Genomic DNA, 23,493 nt, shown 5'->3' on the forward strand with positions numbered 1-23,493 from the left:
GTGGCTTGTTTGTGCATTTTCCATCGTGGTTTCTGCTTTAAGCCGAATGTGAAGTCATGAAGGCCACATCAGCTGCTGCTTCTCTGTGTTTAAAGCAGGTAAATACAGCTGCCGTTTTAACAAGCATTATCAGCCATTTACTAAATTATCGAGTGCGTCAAGCTACTCACAACTTTTGTTCTACTCTTCGAGGAACGACAAAGGCGCCGTGAACTCCTCGAGGTGTATTCTCCAGACTGCGTTTGCTTTCCGTCCTGTTTAATTAACATTTCCGCTCCTCTCTGGTGCACCTGTCGCGGACCATAGACTGCGTATAAAGATGGAAGTAGCACCTGGCTCCTAAAATGAGGTCTACCCGGAAGTGTCAAAAACTTGAAACGTCACACCGTCCGCTGGGCCGCCGAGACTCCGCCCCTTTTCGGAGGTAAGTTTTCGCTGCCTTTTGTCAAGTGAGGTCAAATCATTTTTCTTTTGATTTTTATTTAAAACAATACAAAACGTTGACCAAAGTGCTACAAATCATTATAAAAATAAAACAATTAAAAACTATAGAACAATAAATTCATTCAAAAAAGATACTCCTATTGCATGATTAATTCTAAGGCATTATTACTGTAGGCCCAGATAGATACTGAAATAGTTTCTAAACTGGAAAAGCCAGGATGGTGCTTTATAAACAGGTAGAGTATGAGCAAAGGAAGACCTGGCTACATTTTAGCGCAAATCCAGATCATTATCTTTACAGTCCCCGTCTTCAGTAAAGATTAAACCCATAAAAACTCATCGCTTGGTGTTGAAGTTACATATTTAAAATGATATTTTACCATTTTCATGAAAATATTCCCTTAATGCCTTTAAATGGTTTAAAGACTTCCTCTAGAATGTGCAGATGTATGAAGTTCCTGCCTCTCTCCATTCACCCACCTACTCCCTGCAGCTCAAGCACACCAGCTCATTTGTAATTCTGCTCAAACACTGTGAAAGTACTAAGCACTACACTATGGCCAGTTGTATAATTAGATAAATTTTGCCAGACAACAACTCAACCTGGAATTCTGAAGAAGAACAATGACACAGAAAGCCTCCTACAAGAAAACAGGTTTAAATCTGCTTATAATGATTTAAGCAAATTTAAGGAACCAAATCAACCATAAATCATTTTATGAAATCCTGGCTGGCTTAATGAGGGTTTTTGAGATTGTTGCTGCAGTTCCAAGGAAAAATGGTCTGCCATGGTGTTGACTGCTTATTTCACTCATGGTATGTCTTCTGGCCTATAAAAAACAGTACAGACATATTAACAAGGTAAAACACACACATACACACACACTCACACCAGAGGGTGAGAAAACTATCACCACATTCCCTGGAGAATGCAGCAAAGGTCATCAAGTGATTCAGTGGAACAACATGATGGTGTGATGCAGTGAAGTAAAGCAATGAAGTGATGCAGTGTAGTAAAAGCAGTAAAATGATGCAGTGAAGTAAAGCAGCAGAATGACCCAGTGGCATGATGCAGTGTAGTAAAAGCAGTAAAATGATGCAGTGAAGTAAAGCAGCAGAATGACCCAGTGGCATGATGCAGTGTAGTAAAAGCAGTAAAATGATGAAGTGAAGTAGAGCAGCAGAATGACCCAGTGGCATGATGCAGTGTAGTAAAAGCAGCAAAATGATGCAGTGAAGTAAAGCAGCAGAATGACCCAGTGGCATGATGCAGTGAAGTAAAGCAGTAAAATTATGCAGTAAGGCAACACATCAAAGTGATGCAGTGAAGTGATGCAGTAAAATGGTGCAGTGAATTATAGTGGTAAAATGATGCATTGAAATGGTTCCGTGAAGTGATGCAGTGAAGTAAAGCAGCAGAATGACCCAGAGGCATGATGCAGTGAAATGATGCAGTCAGGCAACACATCAGTGATGCAGTGAAATGATGCAGTGAAGTAAAGTATTAAAGAGGTGCAGTGAAGTAAAGCGGTAAAATGCTGCAGTGAATCCTAGTGGTAAAATGATGCATTGAAATGGTTCTGTGAAGTAAAGCACTAAAATGATGCAGTGCAATGATGCAGTGATGTAAACCATTAAAATAATTTGGTGAAGTGCTGCAGTGAAGTGATGCAGGGAAAAGCACAGTGAAGTGCGTGCATTAGAGTGATGCAGTAAAATGATGCAGTGAGTGATGCAGGGAAACAATGTAGCGAAACTGTGCAGTGAAGTGATACAGTGAAGTACTGCAGTGAGATTAACATGCAGTGATGAAGGGTGTTTGAGTCATACCAGGATGTACCAAGATCTCCATGTTGGTACACTCACATGGGTGACTGCAGTAATTTCATAAACATGAGCATAAGTTTGAACAAAAAACGATTTTAGACTATGTCAAGTTTACCTAATTTGAAACTTGCATGAGTGTGAGATCACAATTGTAGTTGAAGTGTGATGCAGTGAAGGAATGTAGTGAAGAGTGACAGTGAAATCAAGCAGTTTAAAAATGGTAGAGTGATGAAATGATAAATTGCAGTGAAATGATGTAGTGAATGATGCAGTACATGCTGCAGTGACGTCATGCAGTAAAGCAACGTAGTAAAGTGTGGCGGTCAAATCATGCAGTAAAACTATGCAATGAAGTAGTGCATTAAATTGATGCAAAGAAACAATTCATGAAAGCGATCATTCACTGCATGAATTGACCCTCACATGCTGTGAAGTGATGCATTGCAGTGGTGTTCCCTCAAACTAGTGACAAGTGTAATTTTTGTGGTGAAAAATCCTCAACAACAAACAAAAAGTAGAACAGCTGCCTAACTGCACAGTGTACTTCCTTGGCAAAACAAAGTTTCAGTTTTAATTCCGGTGATGCGTATTAGAGGTTACTGTGTTGTTTCCTGGGCTGAAGAGAGCTGAGACACACAGACAGCACACATAGACTCATTGTCATCACAATTGTGAAACAACAGCAGCAACGTGCGGGCAGCAACCTACCACACTGACACTAAAACTGAACTATTTTGCAGAGGATGTGGATCATGCAGTTTGGCAGCTCTTCTATTTTCTTTTTTTAGTTTGTTTTTTGTTTTGTTTTGTTTTGCTCTTTTGGGGGATTTTCCATTTTAATCGCAGTGCTTGTCCCTTTGCACGCAAATTATTGCAGAAAGATCATTATCTTCTACGGAATGGACTTGAAAAGTGGGACTAATATCTGTTACACCATGGTGGTGTGTGCTTTCTTTCTGTGAGCTTCATTACTACTCCTACCATGATGACAGTAGACATTTCATAATAAGACGAAAGGAAGGAAAGAGAAAGAGCATCCCATACTGGTAAGTACAATTTTTTTGCAGTACGCAAACTTAATGTCACTGGCCATTCTGTTGCCTTTTCTAAGTGACCAATAGGGTATTTCAATAGGGTATGGAAGAAGTGAAAAAAGCAATTTTAAGCTAAATGGCATATTAATTTTGCATATGAGAAATTTGGGCTCACCACCATGAAATGCTCTTCCCCTTCCCTTCCTCTTGTCCTGATATGAAATATCTACTGGGAGCTCTAGAGATAGTGAAGTTCAGATGTCAGAGAGAAAGTGTCTACCGTCATCCTGTAGCAGCCAATTGTTAGTTTAGATCTTTGAGCACATGGTCTGGCTGCATTCATTATCATTCTGCGGGTATTTTGTCCAGCCAATCACAGTGGCTGTAGTATGCAGCTTGTGTTCCCTCAATACAGTGACGGGTGGAATTTTTGTGGTGGAACATTCGCCTGCAAGAAGACGAGCACTGTGACAAAGTTGGAAAATTCACAAAAAAAATACAAATTAAAAAATAGCAGAGCTGCCTAACTGCACAGTCTATGTCCTTGGCAAAACTTACAATTTCAGTTTTCATTCCAGTGATTGTTACTGGAGGTTGCTGTACTGTTTCCCAGGGTGAAGAGAACTGAGGCACACAGACATTACAAAGGTGAGGAAAATGCAACATATTTAAACAAGCAAATATTTGATTGGCCTTGAAACAGTGCCTCTTGAACAAAGGCAGTGCCATCCTAACCCAGTTCAACCCCAGCACTCGGGCCTAGGTGGTCAGGCATCCGGTCCCCCCATCTGGCTCACCGGCCGAAACCCGCAAAATGCCACGCCAACGCAAATGCAGCACTCGTCACAGATGATACCCACGCAGTCCTTCTGTCCCCGTTTGCACGCTCAGGAGACTCCACAGGGTTCCTGTTTGCAGAGGTAGGAGGGCCAGCAGATGCTAAGCAACTAAAAAGAACACATAATCCAGCATCAAAATATCCTACTTCAGTGCATGTAAATGATAATGCATACATTTCGTGCCTCAAATGCACAGTGGCAAGTAATGGAGCAGCAAAATGGCTGCTGACATTCATTCTTCATACTGTGTCAACAGTGTATCCAGAATCTACAATTGTACCTTTGAACAATTTGTTTTACCAAAACAGAAACTTATTAGCCAAATGTCTGCAGAGAATGCTGTTGTGAATGCATAACAGAAACAATCTTTTAGTCAAAATATGAAGACCGCTCACCCAAATAGTCTAGAACCTGACACTGCCCTTCCTCAGAGCCTTTGCAATACAGCTGCCAAGTGTGAAGTAGATTGCATCCTAGAAGCCTAAGCCTCACAGTGTGAATGGTTGTAGCATTGCTGGCATCTTTACAAATTAATCTTTGGGATATAATAGTTTCTATTTCTAAACTTTCTCTGACATTTTTCTGATTTCCTTCTTTATAAAATTGTGTATAAAGTAGTTCAAACTAGCTCCACCTTCAGCAGCTACAACAGTAAAATGATGCTATCACACAAATGATTCAGTATTAATGATGTAGTGACATCAAACATAAAAATATATCAGTCAAAGGGAGTAAACTAGTACACTTTTATCATATTGTTGAGTCTAATAATCTGACAAGAAACTCCACAGCCCACAAACAGAGAACAACTGTACCATCCAGGAAATGGTGTGCTGTATACATAAATGAAATAAGTTAATAGCTTATGTGCTGAATGTGTCCTTCCAAAGTGGAAGTCATCAAAACACACCTGCTGTGCTCGCCAGTTGTACCTTACTTTTGGTCTAAATGCACAACCAGGTCCGTCACAGTTTGTTGAATTTGGCTGACATTGACTGACAGTGTTTTGGCCTGCATTCTACTCTCCCGTGTTGTTCTGATGGATTCACAGGGATCACAGAGGAGGCAAGAGGGAGAATATAATGCACTGCTGCACTGACAGATGCAGAGATGAAAAAGGGAATGTGCTGGCATTTGTGTTGTTTTCACCACTGGACCAAACATTTCTTATCTGTTGATGGTCACCAAAATCTTCTGACAGGGTTTTAAACCAATTAAACCCAAAACAGCATGTCCTCATCAGTAGGTAATGAGAGGAAAATGTAGGATTCTGAAGTTACAACATTGGTGAATTTAATTTTTCTGTGCCGGTTTTTAAATAACTTCTTTCTTATCAACAATCTGTGATCCTACTTTGTCATAACTAAACTATACTCTTGCACTGTTCATTTTTCTTGAAAGCCCACAGAAACAACTTCTTACCCTGAGTTGTGACTTGATGTATGCACTCCAACACTGAAAGCAACTAGTGTCAAAGTAGCTGAGGAAGACTGATTTAAACAATTTCATCTCATCTCATTTCCACATCCTCTAGTCCCCCTCTGCTTCTGCAATCTTCCTTCGCTCGTTCCCTTCATTAAATTGCACCGTCTCCTTGTTGAAAGATCGGCAAGAAAGCTGGTTATTCAAATTTAAATCAACACTGACAGAGAAGCAGATGTAAAAAGAGAGAGAGGGGTAAAGGGAGCTACAAAGCTTGTACCTGACGTTGTTAGTATTAATGTGATTCCACTGCGAGGGTTGGGATCGATGCAGTCAGATGAGGGACTGTGTTAACATCCTAATCTCTAATAGCATCAGAGCAGCCAGACTATAAAAACCTCTACCAGTTCAACCATGAACACACAGACACACACACACACACTCGAGCACAGATCAAGATGATAAGACAGACAGACAGGACACGAGGAGCCATTAGAGGAGGACCTGTATTGTGTGCTGAAAGAGAATAGCCAGATAGCCTTGATGACCTCATGTCTGTTCCTCACCGTTGTTCACACATAGGCTCATTTCCCAGGAACACCACGGTCCAAAGACCACATTAAAAAAAATCCAGATTCATTAATTCATAACTGGAAAGTGGACGCTCGTTTTGATTCATGATTGTGTTCATTTCTGAACTCCCTGCAATTACATTGTTAAGCTTTGCTGAGTGAAGCACGACTTTCTCAGGCTAAAGCTGTACTGTACATGACCAACGCATTAGCGCACATTAAAGCTGCACCAAACTAAGAAAAAAGGCTCTGTGATACCAACCTATAACACTAGACTGCGTCCAAGAAGACAAACCCCAGCTTTTCTCAGCATCTCAGTTTTGCTGTATTTGCTAAAAAATAAAATTTTAGTGTCCAGTATATTTAATGAGGCGAATGGCACAAGAAGTGACAATTTAAAACTGAGGACTTGAATACAAAAATTGCCTACAGTCAGCACAGAAATAATTTCATCCAGAACAGTGATAGATGAACCTCATCAGGACCATCAGCACAAAGCACTATTTTGCTATAAAGACACACTCCTATGAAGAAATTGTGAGCCGTTTGAGTTCGGCTGGAAGAGCAAGTTGTCCACAAATCACAAGGTTGGTGGTTTGACCCTCAGCCCCTCCACATGTCAAAGCATCTTTGGGCAAGACACTGAACACCAAGTTGCTTCCAATGGCAGGCCAGTGCCTTGTTTGCAGCTGCACCACCAATTGGTGTATCAGTATTTGTGTGAATAAGGGTGAATAAGAAACACTGTAAAGTGCTTTGTAGAACCGCTAAAGCTCAAGGCTGCTCCAGCAGAACCGGACATATTTTTGGAGTCTTGAAGATATGTCACTTCTCATCCAAGAGGTGATGGGAAGGCATGGAGGTATTTGTGCTCACCCCTGAATGACACAATTCACAACCTCAACTATTACATGACATAAACTGTGAATGGTTGTGAAACTGCCTGGGGAGGGATGACTCGAGGTGTTAATGGTTTCGAGATGGCAGTGTCAGTTTAACATAGATAAACTTCCTTAACTCCTCCCTACGCAGGAGGTGGACATTTCTGACCTGAAAGAAGTGTCCCTTATCCTTTAGATGCAGGTGGACTGCAGAGTCTTGCATTACATTACATTAACATTAACTGGCTGTCCTCTGTTGTCCAGAACAGATTCTGCTGTCCCCTACCCCCATCACCCCAACAGGTTGAGGCAGATGGATGCCTTCCCTGAGCCTGGTTCTGTCTGAGGTATTTTTCACCCCCTTTCTTTTTTTGGTTCCTTCCCACTTTTGCTAACTGCTTGCTCATAGGGAATGCAAAGGCAACTTTTGATTGCTGGGTTTTCTGTTCTCTGTTAAAAATTCGTAAGGTCTGTTCCTTAGTATGGTAAGTGCTGTGAGATGATATATGTTGTGAATTTGTGCTACATAAGTAAAATTGAATTGAACTGATTTGAATCGAATCAAATCAAATCAAATTGAATCTTTGGTAGTTTCACAAGCCCTGTGCCGTTCAAGTTGGGGGTTGGAATGATTACCTGGGATTTCTCACCCGTCAGTTTCAACTAAGGAAGCTTTTCAGATGAAAGTTTAAAATGTCTGTAAAAACCAAAAAAGAAGTCAAGTTGCCTTCTACTGTACGATTACCATGACTTGAGAATCTACACAGACATTGGAAAAGGAGCTATATAAGTGCAAACAATTTACCACTTAATTAACTATCGCCGACATTTACGGCTGTATATACACTAATAGTTTATATTTTTAGATAAGACTCAGGGCTCCACATGATTATAGACACTAACAACATACCATCAGACATCAGACTACAGAAAGCACGTGCTTTAAGATAGAGAAAGGGTGAGGGTGACAAATGAAACTAAAAACTGAAACCATGGCCCCTAGAGTGAGGTGATCCGTCGCCTCTGTTTTAAAGTAGGGGTCATTTTGCTAGAATGGTTTAGGTCAATTTGTTGACTTAGAGAAAAGGGTCACTGCAAATCTATATAAAGGTGTTCTGAATGGTTACCTTTCAGAATGGCTATGCATCAGGGCACTCAATGATTTGATGAGCAGAAAGGTGATGCAAATCATATACTCAACCTTTGCAATCACGAGATCTTCATCCAGTTGAACACCTATGGGAGATTTCAGATCAACATATTAAAAAGTACTCTACACAACCATAAACAAACACCAAATTATGGTACATCTTTTGGGAGAATGGTGTTCCCGCCTTCCATTAGACTTCCACAGACTTGTAGATTCAATGACAGATTATTCTGGCAGCACACGGTGGCCCATCACCCGAGTAAGCCATTTTATGTTTGGTTTTTCCTTTCTCACCCATCTGTAGCAACTCATTCCTGAGGCTACTCTCTGCCCAACTCTCCATGTGCTACAGGACCTAAAGTTTCATTGTCTCCTGGCCCGTTTGAAAAGCCTTTTTGCTAATCAAAGTTATGCAACAGCAAAAGAGAATGAGCAGTCTGTACTTTTCCATGGGCTCCATTGCTTTAAAACATTCCAAATCTAATTTTGACTCATTAGTAAGCCTCTGGAGTACTTCTGTCTCATACTGCAGACACAACCTCTGAGACTTGCATGTGTGCGTGTGTGAGACAGCATCTTTAATTACCCAGGTAACACAGCCAGATGCTCCATCACTCTGGCAATGGCAGTGATTAAAAGCAGTAAAATATTCATTTCAATCAGACACCCACATGCCACATGTATAATTAATGCATAGCGGAAGGACACGCCAACTTTTACCACAACCACACACATACACACACATTTCCATCACCATATTCCCTCTACACATCATAGCCAGCTGCTGCATATGTGTGTGTGTGTCGAGGCGGATCCATGAAATGGAACTGTGGATGAGCCACTTCGAGCAACACTCCACAGGGAGGTCAGAGGGTAGCCAGACTGCATTCTGGGACATCATTCAGACACCTACACAGCAGATGTGTTGGGCTGCTCTCTCACTGCCCTGACTCTCTCTGGGAGTGTTTTTGTTGGGGAAACAGCATCTTGAGTTTGCCTTCTATCAGGTATTCAGCTTTCTCTGGTGTGGGTGTGCTGCCTTTGCTGCTCCTTCTTCTACTTCTCAGTGCTTCTGTGCTCGTCAATGCCTCAAAATACCTGTGAGCAGTTTGTCGGAGGTCTCAGAAGCCGTCTGATGTCTCTAGTGGGCGGAAGAATATACAAACACAAAACAATCTGCGACTTGAGGTGAATTTACAGACATAAAGTAGACATTTGATTTTTAACTCACTTTGTGGAACAGATCTTATCTGCCTGGGGCGATGTATGTGAACACAGAGCAGCCACATGGAAAAGGACTATCTCATTCAGCATTTGCGCTACAGTGTCTTAAAAATTAAACATCTGATTTAAATGTAAATCACACCAAAAAAGATTCCCTTTCACACGCTTGAAATAAAATCTTTTCTTTTCTCCTTTCAATCCCCATGGTTCCACTTTGTCTGTTTTCTATTTCTGTCCTTTCAATCCATCTGACTGCTGTCTCTTTGTTTTCCGTGATTAAGCCCTCTGTCGCAGCATTGTTTAGACTCCAGCAGTAGGCTACAATTACTCAGCGCAGTGTGTGTATTGTATCACGCTCATTACAATTACCTCTGGGTGTGAGTGTGTCATCTGTTGCCTGCTCATGTTCCAATTTCTCTCTGAGTGGGGAGGAAGCTGCATCCAGCTTCTTCAGTGTACTTGCAGCAGTGTGACCAGGAAATGAGATGTCTTCATTACAATGAGCAGGAGCTGCGCATCCAAAAATTCTGGAAGAAACAAACTGGCAAGACAAAGACCAGGGGCCGGATTTAGAAAAATGAGGGATGTCCCAAGCTAAATCTTTAGATCAGGGCCAATCACAGGCATTTTTTAAAAAATGTTTGGGTACGGCATAAACCAACAGTCAATCTTTTGATTACATCACATTGAAATATGATGAGAAGCAAATATGACCATCATATGTTCTGCTGTGACGTAGGAGCATGGATCTAGTTTATCTCAGCTAAATTTACCACTTGTTTGTAGGCCTTAGGTCAGTAAGCCTCACAGAAGTATTTATCACAGTGCTCCTTTACTTGCTAAACTCCAACAATGCTCTCTGTCTGTCAATGTGGAAGTGCAGTAAGTAAAAGAGTCCACTTGCTGGCACAAACAGGTATTCCAGATAACTGAAGTTTGTATTACCTAGGAAATGTTGTCAGGCATCTGCAGATATTATTAATCAACTTAGATCAGCTCAGGACATGTCTAGCAAAAATATTCTTAGATTTATACCGGAACCTACTCTAAAAATCATCCCAACGGTGTTCTTGGGTTCGATTTATAAAAGATGCTGAGCTTCTTCCAATTTAGACACTTGCGATCTGTTAGTCTTAAATAAATTTAAACGAGTGCGGGGCCCGTTGTAGTGGTTTAAATCTTATGTTTACATTCACCCAGTGTCTGCACCTCTTCAGGGTTAAATTTTCAGGTTTTAGAAAATGCCTGGCAGGAGATTTCAGGCAATAACAAGGTTTTCACTGTTGTTCAACAGCGGGATGTGGTGGCCCAGAGAATGAATCCTGGGTGAAGCCACGGATGAATGTTGACATTTAGTTCATGTGGTGGGAAGGCATTGAATAGAGAGGGGAATGCTTCGAATTCACACAAAGTTTGCTGACATTCATTCTACAATTTTGCCTTTGATCTGTACAGTCATACACTTCCCATTGATGACGTTGCCTAGTAACAGTGGCTCCACCCTCAGCGTGCCATGATGCTGATGAATCCAAAAACACCACAAAAACAGCCATAATTCATCCCATCTTTTTCAAACATGACACTGCACTTGTTTGGGTGCCCAGCAATACACCAGCTAAGTTTGAAGTAAATACAATGTACGGTTGTCAAGATATGCGAACACAAACAAACACACACACATTTCTTCATTCATAAGTGAGATGTGGTTTTCTGTTTGTCACACTTAAGATTAAATTTGATTCTAGGTGAGTTTTATAATCGAGGCCTCAGAACGGGCAGGAAGAGAAAATTTTAAGCCATCTCACTTTTGTTTCACCCATCTTCAACAGCAGATAGTGAAAAGGTTCATACTCCAAAGCTGTTTAATACACATAGATATCACAAGATTGATCTTGTATTCAAGAAGCTAGAACTCGTAACAATTGGCAGACATTACAAAGAGCTGCAGTGAGGCTGACTAATGGGAATTCCAGTAGCTTTCATTTGATTACGACTGGCTTGGTGTAACATTGTCCGTGATTTCCCAACTTTACATCTTACTGATCGGCTGAGAGACACCGGCAAAGACATTCCCCAGCAGCCTGGCATCAATAAGTACACTGCTTTTAGCGTTAGCGTACCACACATACACAAATGCACACACAAACACTTCAAAAGAAACTCCTCTCTCCCCCACTGTCTAATTGGTTTGTGTGACGATAAGAGGGTTTTGATGTTCTTATGCAATGTCACACAGGCTGATAATTTCACACAGAGTACATATTACACAGTGTTGCCATAGTCCTAATTCCTGTTGTTTATAAATATGCACCTTTGATCTATCCATTCAATTTATAGATATTGCAATAGAAAAAAAACGAAACAACAAATTATCCCTCAAAAGGTTTTATTTTTTCGCTTGCTGCTTGAAAATCGAGCACGTTTCTGCTGAGTTATTGATATGCAAAAAACAATATTCCCCTGGCTTTTTATTGTCCTGTTTTGCAGAAAACCAATCACGGACCACTTATTCTAATATAGACACAGACTCTAATATAGACCTACCCTGTTGGCAGTATAGCAAAGCTTCCACAGCAGGTGTAAGACTCTTGGCTGTTGTTTTGTCTGTCGACACACTCAACATCTAAAAAGCATGGCAAAAATAAGATAAATTTATGACAAATTAAAACACAGTAGTAGCATTTCATTTCACAGTGTAAGCAAGTGTACTATTTTACTTCAGCACACGCATAAAAGATTATCAAGATATGAACCATAACTGCCCTCTCCTTTTCATTGAGCTTTTGCTGTAAATACGAATGTTTTCTCAGTCAACTTCCCTTGTAAAATAAGATTTTACAAAATCCCATGAAAGATTTCTCTGAGCTTGACGCTTGATATTGGCATTCCTGTGCAGAGGGCTGTGTTTTAAAGCCTGCAAACAACCCAGCATAAATTTACACCATTAAGTCCCTCAGGCTAGAAAATGCATAAAGTGCTGTGTGTGTGGCATGAGAATGCAGTAGTCATAATGAGAATGTAGATGTCCTCTGCCTGCCATGGACACAGCCTTCAACATGCACACATAAGTGCTTACTCTCATCTTGCCATGTGTCAATGAATAATGCACATATTAATTTTGCAATGTATGGAAGCTTTACTAATTAATTCAGTAATTTCCATTCAAGGTTATCTAATTAAAATGGCATCTTTGTAGTCACCAGGCATGGTTAACATTCTCTACATGTTTTTGCTGACTTATTAACCCATTTTGTCTTACTTATACTGATCCCAGTCACTTCTTTTCAGTCACCCCCAGCTCCACCCTAAATTCTGAAGGCATCCTAACCAACCAATAGGAGCCTCAGCATTGATGGTGGGTGGGAACTTAACCCCTTCACTACTGGAGCTCCCAGAGGCTCTGAAATTGAACAGGAGAGAAACTTATTTAAAAAAAAAAACTTTTAGCCGCACCAACTACTCCAGTGAAATTAATCAGACTGGTTGAAGGAAGTTTGTACAGATTTGACACCCCTGTCAGCTGGTGCTTTGCAATACATGCTAGGATTCTTCGTCTGCTGCAGTATCAGGGACGGGGGCTGCTACAGCTGGAATCACACCTTTGCTTGACTGGTCCACATTTGGGGAAGGAGGAGGTACACTTTGGGCAAGCAATGCTGCAGGTAGTCCCGCGGGGAGTGATGTGGGCCCGTGGGGCAGTTGGGGCTTACGTGCCCTTTCTGGCCCTCTTCCAGCCTGGTGCTTAGCATTTTCCAACAACACACGGACGCTCTTGGAGAAGACAACACGAGGGTCAGAAGCAGGTAGAGCTGGACAAACGCAACTTTCCCTCAACTCCAGAGCCTAGAAGGACATAAACACACATACGTTACATATATCACTGCAGTAACTTTAAAGAAATTCTTTAACACTCAAGGCTGGAGAAGTCCAGCACAACTATTGACATATTTTTACAGTTTCAGTCAATCACTTACCCCCCGCCACACTAAAGCTAGCGATCTCAACAGCTACTGCAGATTTAACCACTAATGATGAAGCATTTCTAACTACAAGATGCTGCTGTAAATAAACACACACTCTAATATGTCATTTAATTTGCTTTGCTTAACAAGCCTGCACATGCTACCTGCCGTGTGACCTAACTAGCTATGCAGGGTTGTGAGTTTGGTTTATTGCTCAGCATTAGGAGTGCTCATCTCAATCTTCTCCTGAGTTTCTAAAATATGTCTGCTTAGAGCAAGTTGGTGAACCAATCAACCAACAACAACATTAATACGATAGTCATGCTGCTAGCTTGGCTAAAAAAACATTCCAAGATGCAACTACTCTATTGATTGTGTGAACAGAGCTGGTGGAAACTAACCACAATCACATCCATGCAGTTAAATACATTTTCTGTGCCTGTCTCATACACCCACACCCACACCCACACAAACACATCCCAACCCATTAATCTCTCACTTAAAATCACCTACAAGACTGAGCACAAACATGCTCTTGGCTTCCCACTCAACAGGCTCTCCCTCTCACGCTACTAGTGGACTTAATGCGCCTTGCTTAAGGATGATGAGCACACTAGTGGAGGTTGAGTGCCCCCAGAAGAGTCAGGTTAAGTAGCTTGAGGCTGTCACCCCTGCAAGGTTAAAAACATCACATTATGCAACACTTTCACCCGACTGAGCTCAGCTGTTAACTGGCTCGTCTGTGCTGCTGTGGTGGATCGAACAGTTTGGGGCGAGGAGGATATCAGACATACCAGAGACCAGAGAGTTTTCTCAGCACACAAGCGCAATACAGGCCAATTAATCCCAAAATAACAGTCTTCATCACTTCACTGCCTGTGGCTACAGTCTGGCCTCGACGACGACTGCTGCTAGAGGTCAATCTACCACACAGGGATCTGATGTGATGCACGAGCACATACATAGTACATGCGCATACTCCACGACACAGGCACCTGATGGACAATTAGTGGTTTACCCATCTGTTCGTCTTTTGTGCTTGGAGCATCTGACAGTGTACCAACAGTCCAACTGACACTCAAGGTTAAATTCAGTGCTGTTTAACACGCCTTTCTGCCAAAACATTAAAACCACCTGCCTAATACTGTGTGGGTCCCCCTTGTGCTGCCAAAACAGCTTGGGTCTGTCAGGGCGTGACACATGACATCTGGAGGTGTCCTGTGGTGTCTGGGACTGGGATGTTGGCAGTCGATCCTTTGAGTCCTGTGGGTTACGGGGTAAGCCCTCCAAAGATCAGGCTTGTTCTCTTGCAAGTGCTCAATTAGATCGGGATATGGGGAGCTTGGATCTTGGGTTAACTTCTTGGGCTGTTTATCGTATTCCTTTAGTTATTCCTGAGTAGTGTTTGCAGTGAGGCAGGCTGGGGGAGGCCATTGGACATCACATTGTAACAAGATGATCAATGTCCTTCACTTCATTTGTCAGTAGCCACTGGCTGACCGGTCTATAATGTTAATCTCTCTCTCTGCCACAGACACAAGCACACACGCATGTTGTAGCCATTGTGGATGCTGACACTTTCCATAGAAGTTTCTTTCCTCACTGCTTGTTGATTTCCTTCTAGGCTTAAGAAACCATTGATTGTCTCGCCACAGTGCCAGCCCAGTGTGGGAGCCCCTGGGACTGTTTTCTTTCAGGTCCTCAACTAAAATTCTACAAGGCATTTAGTTAAGCAGGCATTCAGGCCCTGGCGCAGCAAAATGTTTTTCCCGTCTTCCTTAAAATCCGGAGTCTTTTCCTCTCCCCCCAATCTCTTTCTTCCTCTTTACCCTCCTCTCCATGTCTGCGGGTCGATATACATCTCTCTAGATGCTTCATTAGCTCCATTAAAACTCCTTCCAACAGCTCCTAAAGCTACAATGTTTCTCCTAAACAACAGACAGGTGTAGTTCTGTCTCCTCACGCAGGCCTCAAAGCTCTTTTTCACTTCAATCTTTTATTTGAGACAAACACATCAGTAATGACTGTGTTTACTTACATGAAAAGGGAGGAATCAATCTAGGGAATGATTGCTGTGTGTGTCTGTACCTGTGGCATGAGACGGTCCAGCTGAGTGAATCTGTTCCTGTGCGACGGATGTGTGGACAGCCACTCGGGGAAAGTGGGCTCTCCTGTCAGCTGGTCTCTGATTTCCATTTGTTGCCAGAATACAGGGCCTGCTCGCACATCTGCACACGCCTGGAGAGGACACAATCACATGCATGTCACGTAATCAAGAACAATCACACACACACACACACACACACACACACAATGTGGCATCCCTCTGTCTTGTGCCCACATGAAAATCCTTAGTGACTAGTCGCCTGAGTTTAGTTTGACAACAGTGCCCCCTAGTGCAATGCAGACAAAATAGAAGTTTTGAGAGAAATCGCTGCAGTACAGTGTCATTTTGTGATGCTAAAATACTCATGACTCCAGAAAGAGCAAAAAGGTCTTTATTTGTTAAGAACTACTTCTGCACATGTCTATATAGTTGTTATCAGTGTGACAAAATCATGTGACTTTCTACATTGCCATTGATGCCTAGCAACAGTGGCTCTGTCCACAGCCAACTAAAGGCCAGATTGACAATCACAAGAGACAAAGAAAATGGGTAACACTGGCTATTTGTCCCGTCTCTCAGTCAGGCTCTTTCCTTTAATCTTAACTTATTTCAAATGTGCACATACTCACATTTCAAATATGTCCAGTTCGTTTTTTTTTTTTTTTTTTTTTTTTTTACAATTCTCATGTTTGAAGTCCATGCTGAAATAACCCCAATGATATATTTCAATAGACCAAAAACACTGAAAAGAGGTCAAAAATAAACCGAAAATGGGGCACACCACACTGAAAACAACAACAAAAATAACACAGAGAATCGGCCAAAAAAACTGCCTGAAACACAGTTGTTTTGAAAGCATCTCGAAAACAAGGATGTTTTCACAGACTCCTCTTGATGAGTAAACTGAACTTTACGTGTAAAATCAGTTCAGCCCCTTTAGGTAATGACAAATCAGTGCTTGTGATACCTTAGCAGCCAGCTGCAATCCAACCTCATCTGCCTCAGCCTCAAGTCTCCGACTGTAGGGACGCTGGAACATCAGCTGAGAGAAACACAGAGTCAGAGATGATTAATGTGTAGGTGTGTAAAAACTCCGGGACTGTTGCACACTTTTCTTACATGAAGTTGACGTTTTCTTGAGGCATATTTTCAATGGATGAATAGTAATGTCTCACCTCTGTAAGCTTGCCCTGTACCCACTGTCCCAGCAGTGCCACACTGTCTCGAGGACACACGGCCCAGATGGCTGTCAGCAGAATAAGAGACAGGAGGTCCACGACATGAGACAGACTGGCCTGTTCTGCCTGCGGGGGGTGGAATTTGGGATGAGGAGTAGGTGACAGAGAAGAAAGTCATGGATTGAGGTACAAAAGCGAAGAGGATGGGACATAGAGAGAAAAATGGAGGTAAAAAGTTTTGGGGAGGTGAAGAGGCAGCTGGAACATATTGATTGTTCCCATCTATTTTAGTGGAACGTTTACGCTGTAACAGATTTAGAGGTTTTAACAGCCAATCCAATAGAGCACACCTACTGGGTAATAACAAGCCCATCGATGCTCATTCCCTTCATCTAATTAAAATCTCCTTCAAGCATTTCCTCCGAGGACGTTTAAAGTCTTGAAATACCCATAACTTCATTAGACACTTTTTTAGAACAAGAAGAATGGGCTTTTATAGCTGCAGAAAACAGCCATCTGTGGAGAATTAATAAAGCATGGCAGTGCCTGAGGTCGACAGGACTTTGGTCATCACAGCGGAGACAGGATTAGTGAGGTGATTGTCAGTGAGTCTTTTATCAACGGCTGATGCAACAACACTGCAACCAATGCCACTTCATCCAATAATATACTTCAGAGGCAGAGTGGGAGTGATGATGGTGAATAGTTGGGAGATCTCAGTGTATAATGCAGTATATAACACACCTATAGCAGGTCCACATACATATTTTACAACCCTGAGAAGAAGAGACCTGGAACACTTCCAGCTGTAGCCTCTACACTATGTGCCAAAGGCTTGTAAATAACTAAAATTTGTTCCTCAACATTATTTGCACCTAACGTGCTTTCAACAACTCATCCTCATGCACTCCAAGGTCTGCGACTCTGCTAAGCCTCTCAAATGTCAGCATACTGCACAGATCTATGTACACTGCAGCACTCTAGTCTCAGAAATTAAACAAAATTCACATTTATTTTTCACTGTTACACACAGTGTTTGTGTGTCATTTGAACTGTTGGAACAATTTGCACAAATTATTGCACAAACTCAGATTTTCTTCTGGAAATAATGGCTGCCGGTATAACTTTCCCTGATCTACAGCTGCACTAGCAATGAAGACCAGTTGTTACTGTACATTGATGCAGTAGTCACGAAATTCAACAAGTATATTATCAGTATGTAACAAGGCCATGAATTTCCTTTCATGAAAACTCATGAAAGGAAACAGTTATTACAGCCAAAAACATGGCAAGTTAAGTGATAGAATCAGCAGTACAAGGGGTGATCAAAAAGTTCTGGGACTATTTGAGGTGCAGTGCAGGGCGTGCAACATGTGGAACGTTGTGTTTTTGTATCCACCGGTAGGTGTGCATTTGCAATTTTTCCATTGAGCTTAAACCAGAGCAAAGAGCAAACATCACATTCTGTGTCAGTCAGCAACCAAAATAAGCTGACTTTTACATTAAGGTTGATCACTGGTGACATCAGGTGGGTCTTCGACTACCACTAAGAGAAGAAATGGCAGTTTTCAGAAACTGAAAAGGGCACATCAGGTCAAGAGTGCATTAGGAGTATGCTCATTGTTTCTTCAATATTCAGGGCTCCAGACTGCAACTAAAATGATCACATATACAACCTATTTTTTGAGAGCGTGCAAGCTGGAATTTCAACTGGTCGTGCCAGTGAATAATGATAACTAAGCTGTATTTGTGTGGCTGTATTACTTTTAGAACTTCAGTGTCTCCGTCGGTCTGTCCCTGTCTGGTGCGTAAAACAAGCTGTTTAGTTGATGTGTGTTAAAAAGACAAAGTAATCTGTAGCTGATTTTTTTAAAAGAAAATGAGGGAAGAGGAGGCGGAGAAAGAGAGGTTTGACACACCTAATGATCAGACGGCAGGTGGAAGCAGGAAGATACTTAACTGGTGAAGGAAAAAAAGGTATTTAACTCACTATGTCTAATGCAAAAGAAGGGACGCGAAATGAACATTAATCACAGTAATGATTTCAGGTTCGCACCATTACATGAACAATATCAACTGTGGTATTTACGCTTTAAAATGCAGTCTTCTCATGAAATGCAGAGCACACCTACATGCGTTGTTTATTCCGCTCAGAAAAGAAAAATATCACTAAGTTTCATCTGGGACAAATGTGATATTAGAACGCCCCAGTTTACTCTTTTCAAGGTCATTTTTGGTCACACACCTGTCTGAGCATACTGCAGCCACCTAGCAGCAGCTACCACAGCCTGCAATGTGGGGTGTTTAGGGGAATTCTGTAAATGTGGTGTCTGTCAATAAGCAGATGATCAGCAAGTGATGTGTTTTGAATGTGACAAGGTGGAAGGTGCGGTCAAATGAGAAAGTTGGTTGCGCCAGTGCTACCAGTGAAAAAGTTACTCTGGAGCCCTGATATTCATGTGGTTGTGCACCAAGAATTAGCCCTCCTAGGATCAGACTGACAAGGTAAAGTTCTACTGTAACATCAAGATGTGTCTGAGGGAGAAGATTTGTCACAAATGCGCTGGTCTGTGGTGTGATGTTATAAGGGGACCCCAGTGTGAGGTCTGCCACAACAACCCAATCATATCATTACTCCACATTCATCCTACTTGCTAAATTTGACACCCAGCTACTTCTTCCTCATCCCCAGAATGAAATTCAAGTTGAAGTGTTGCTGTTTTGACACAGCTTAAGAGATTCATGGTCAAATGGTCTTGACATGTCTACACAATGGGACTACAAGGAAGCATTACAAGTGCTGCATCACTGCACAAGGAGACTACTTTGACAGTAATGGCAGCTAATTCAAAATTAGATACATTTTTGCACACTTTTTAAAGGAAGTCTAAGAACTTATTGATCACACTCCACAAAAATAATATCAATAGTAAGCACAGTCTGTAGAAGGTTATGTACTTACAGAGTGTCCAAGTACAGCATGGGCCATCTCATGTCCCAGGACAACAGAGAGCTGATGAACATCTGCTATAGCTTCCAGCATCCCCGTAAACATGAACACTTTCCCGTTCTACAAGCAAAACATAACGCATATGTGAGCCACGTGTCGTTACAGATGTGTAAAAAGTTGACAATGAACTTTCTCATTTCTTTTCATCTTTCTTTTGCTCACTGGTAGGACAAAGGCGTTGACGTTGGGACTTTGCACCACATGGACACTCCAGCTGACTTCAGACACTTCAGGGATGTCCTTGTTCCTCTGTGCCAGGTGCTGCACCACCCGCTCCACCACCTGGTGACGGGGGTCAGTGACTGGAACCAGCAGCTCTGCAAACTCCTCCATGTACTGAAACACAAAGACGATTACAATTATTTAAGGAGGAATTTAATTTGCCTTTCATTGGACTATATTTTCTCCCTAACTTGTCATCTAACTTGTCATCACTGTTTTCTCAGCTGAATCAATGAATCTTGTTTTATCAAATGATATTTATAATCTCCTTTTAGTAATCATCTTCACCACCCCTTTCTTGTCTCACCGCCTCTGAAGTCAGTGCTGCCAGCTCCATGTAGTTCTCTCGGCTGAACACCAGCAGGCGGGTCCGTCCTGTCACTGGAGACTCATCCAGGTGGGTCAGGAGCAGGAGGGCTACAATCACCATAGCAACGCCTGCCCCCGCTGTCAGATGCCAGCGGCGCTGCCAGGCCCATTCGCGCATGAGCTCCCGGCGGTTGTCTGGTAGAGCCACCCACCACTTCCTTAAACTCCTGTACACAGAGCGAGGCCGCAAGGTTCACTGAGTCTTCTCATGTAGCTCACACAACCTCCAGCAGTAAATCTAACATCACATACAGCCCTACTGTGCTGAACACTGAAAGGGAAAGAATCATCTGAAGCTCCTTTCATGTTGGGCACATTTGCACGTTTGGAATTTAGGAGAAAAAGCAAGCAGAAGCCTCAGCAAAAGTTACAGTTAGAATTGCAGGAATGCAGACTAAGATCAATCATTTCTTTTTCAAAGAGGCCTGGCCAAGAAAGAAACATGCAAAAAACATGCTCACAACAATGTACTATGCACAAAATGCTCAAGTAATTCTGTGTGTGAGCGCAAAGGGCATACTCAAATATTAAATTACACAACTGGGCCAAAAGTTTTGTGGCTACAAAAAACAACTCTGTGTGTCACTTCTGTGAGGAGGGCTGGAAATGTTTCTAAACTCCGTCTTCACATCCAGAATAAAACCAAATTAATTAATGAAGCTTGACTGCCAGCGTGCATTATGTTTGCCAAATCATAGTATCATAGTCACACAAACTCAGTCATTAACTTGTACCAGTTAATTAAAACCGGTTTATTAAAACAAAAAACATGGCAATAATTTCAAAAGCAATTTATGTGTTCTTAATTTAATGACAGGAATAACACAGTTGTTGATAAAACAATTAGGACTGTGTTTATATTTAATTATTCATTAAGGCTTAATGAATAAGCACAATTGAATAACACTGCGATAAAACATACAAATGTCTAAACTGCATTATATATTATAAAGTTATAATAAGTTATCTTGAATTTGCCTGCTTTTCTATTGTATTATGTAGTTATTTTTTACATTTATGAACTGAACATGTCACTAATTGGTTTCAAAGCAGTTCTAGTGTGAGTTTTGATTTATCGATACTGTAAAGGGACTGCAACTGGGGATTATTTTCAATGTCAATTTTCTTTGTTAATTAAGTAATTGTTTGGTCTATAAAATGTCAGAGAATGGTGAAAAATGTTGATTAGAGTGTCCCAAAGCCCAAGATGATGTCTTGTTTTGTTCACAACCCAAAGATAATCAGATAACTGCCATGAGGAAGAAAGAAAGGAGAAAATATCTGCATTTAAGGTGTTTTTTTCTTAGAAAATAATGAAAACCAATTATCAAAATGGTTGCAGATAAATTTAATGGATGACAACTAATTGATTTCATGTTTTTTAACTACTTTTTCTAGAACAAATTTATTTATTGATTTCTGTACTTACTTTTTTTACATATTTAAGTGTATTTATTCTATTGTCTACTACTTAATTTTAAAATTATTTTCTTATTCTGTTTTTATGAATTTTGACTTGTATTTTGTTCTTTATCTATATACCAATACTGTTTAAAAATATATATTTTATTTTACTATTTTTAAAATTTATTTAGCAAAATTTGATTACATTTCATCTGCTGTTTTCTCATAGCATGTGTTATTTAGAATAACCTTTCCGCAGTTCCTCGATCCTTTTCAGTCTTTCATTTATCTTTCAGAATCCACATCAGAAAAGCCTTTAATGCCAAGTGAGTTTGCACACACAAGGAATTTGACATGGTGTATAGAGTTGCAGTACTCAGCAACAACAACAGACAGTAAAAGAATAAATATACAAATCTAAATCTCAGAAATTCTAAATCAAAATGCTGTAAGTATAAGAAGCACAGTGTAAAAGTAAGTGTAAACAAAATAATGTGTGAAAAAAGACATAATTTCTTTTTTAGTCTGAGAAGGGTTTTTTGTTTGTTTTTTGGTTCTTTCCCACCACTGTCGAATGCTAGCTCATAGGGAATCTAAAGATAACTTTGGATTGTTGGGTTCTCTGTTTTAAAATCCGTAAAGTCTTCACCTTATTACGAGAAGTGCTATGAGATGGCATATGTTGTGAATTGGTGCTATATAAATACAACTGATTTAAACAGACTTTATAACATGATATTAGGGGTAGGTTTGGGGTGTGGCGGAGGGTATTGTGTGCATTGTTTTATCGCATTTGTATTCCTTCTATGCACACTTTGTGTTAGATTTTATTTGTATGAAAAGTGCTACATAAATAGTCTGATTGATTGTGAATTGCCTGTTGCAGCACACCTAGCTAACCGCTTAATTCTGTAACAATGTAATTCTGTAACACTGTCTCCTACCTGCCCAGTATTATAGCCAGAAGCTTCTGCAGAGGTTTGACGACCATCCATATGAGGGGAGCAGGCAGGGCCCTCAGGGGGGCTGAGGTATGTATCTGGTGTCCACACTGAGTCAGGACAGAACCACTGGACAGAGGGGAACTGCTTTTAAGACAAATCTGGAATCTGCAGAATGAGACAGGTGCTCCACTTCTGGTGGCTCTCATGTGGACACAGTCCGTTATTGTAGAGGACACAGAGCATGTCTTCTTCACTGGACAGCCAGCCGGTTTGCAGACCCGGAAGTTCCTTGTGAAATGTGTGGAAACAGCACAGAATCGGCTGCTCCTTAATAAAAGTGTGCCACAAAGTAAAGCCATGGTTCTGTCAGATAAACCAACTGCTCCTCCAGACTGACAACACACAAGTCAGCACAGCTGCTTGTTACCTAAAAAGGCTGGAAATGTCCATTTCAAACAAGAAATGACCGTCAGAGGACCACGACAACACTTCTTAACTAGTTCCAAAGATCATTTCGACCTGTTCTCAGCTGTCAATGTCACTGCTAATGTTAGCTTAGCAGTAACATGGCAACCACAGTCCGGCGGCGGTAAACCCAGATGTTCGAAGGATAGTTTGATAAAACCGCTAAACGCTAAATTGAAACACGTTATACTCCTGCAACGAGAAATGTCACATGAAACTTCGGCTGTTTGGGGAAAAAGTGTATGACGCTCCTGCGTCTCAAATGATTCCCCCTTGAAACACCTCTGTAACGAACGTTCCGGACACAGCTAGCGTCCCGCTGGAAGTAAAAGTTGCATACAGCCAAAAAATAAGGAAGAAAGTATAAACCGTTACGGAAACTAGCATTTTTTTTTCCACGAAAAAGAAAACCAGTTTCCCTGCCTAAGTTTCAGGTATA

The 23,493-nt window shown here is 41.2% G+C and overlaps 1 protein-coding gene across 3 annotated transcripts; it reads right to left on the minus strand.

Annotated features, from left to right (window-relative positions):
* Positions 1-486: 486 nt before the first annotated feature.
* oma1 (OMA1 zinc metallopeptidase) lies at positions 487-23,322 on the minus strand. 3 transcript variants are annotated; one of them, XM_035955519.2, is made up of 11 exons: positions 22,590-23,322; positions 20,180-20,408; positions 19,813-19,986; positions 19,603-19,710; positions 16,638-16,766; positions 16,430-16,504; positions 15,444-15,593; positions 12,993-13,236; positions 11,938-12,016; positions 9,763-9,934; positions 487-8,255 (listed from the first exon to the last, which is right to left on the minus strand). In XM_035955519.2, exons 1-10 carry the CDS (start codon positions 22,946-22,948, stop codon positions 9,844-9,846), a joined length of 1,638 nt encoding a protein of 545 aa, XP_035811412.1. In that variant the 5' UTR covers positions 22,949-23,322; the 3' UTR covers positions 487-8,255; positions 9,763-9,843. The 3 variants fall into 3 exon arrangements, with proteins under 3 accessions (XP_035811412.1, XP_035811411.1, XP_035811413.1); XM_035955518.2 differs by lacking the exon at positions 487-8,255 and adding an exon at positions 8,728-9,310; XM_035955520.2 differs by lacking the exons at positions 487-8,255; positions 9,763-9,934 and having other exon boundaries at positions 11,763-12,016; positions 22,590-23,321.
* Between the last annotated feature and the right edge of the window lie 171 nt (positions 23,323-23,493).

This window comes from Amphiprion ocellaris, chromosome 2 (genome assembly GCF_022539595.1).
Source record: "Amphiprion ocellaris isolate individual 3 ecotype Okinawa chromosome 2, ASM2253959v1, whole genome shotgun sequence".
Taxonomy (NCBI): domain Eukaryota; kingdom Metazoa; phylum Chordata; class Actinopteri; family Pomacentridae; genus Amphiprion; species Amphiprion ocellaris.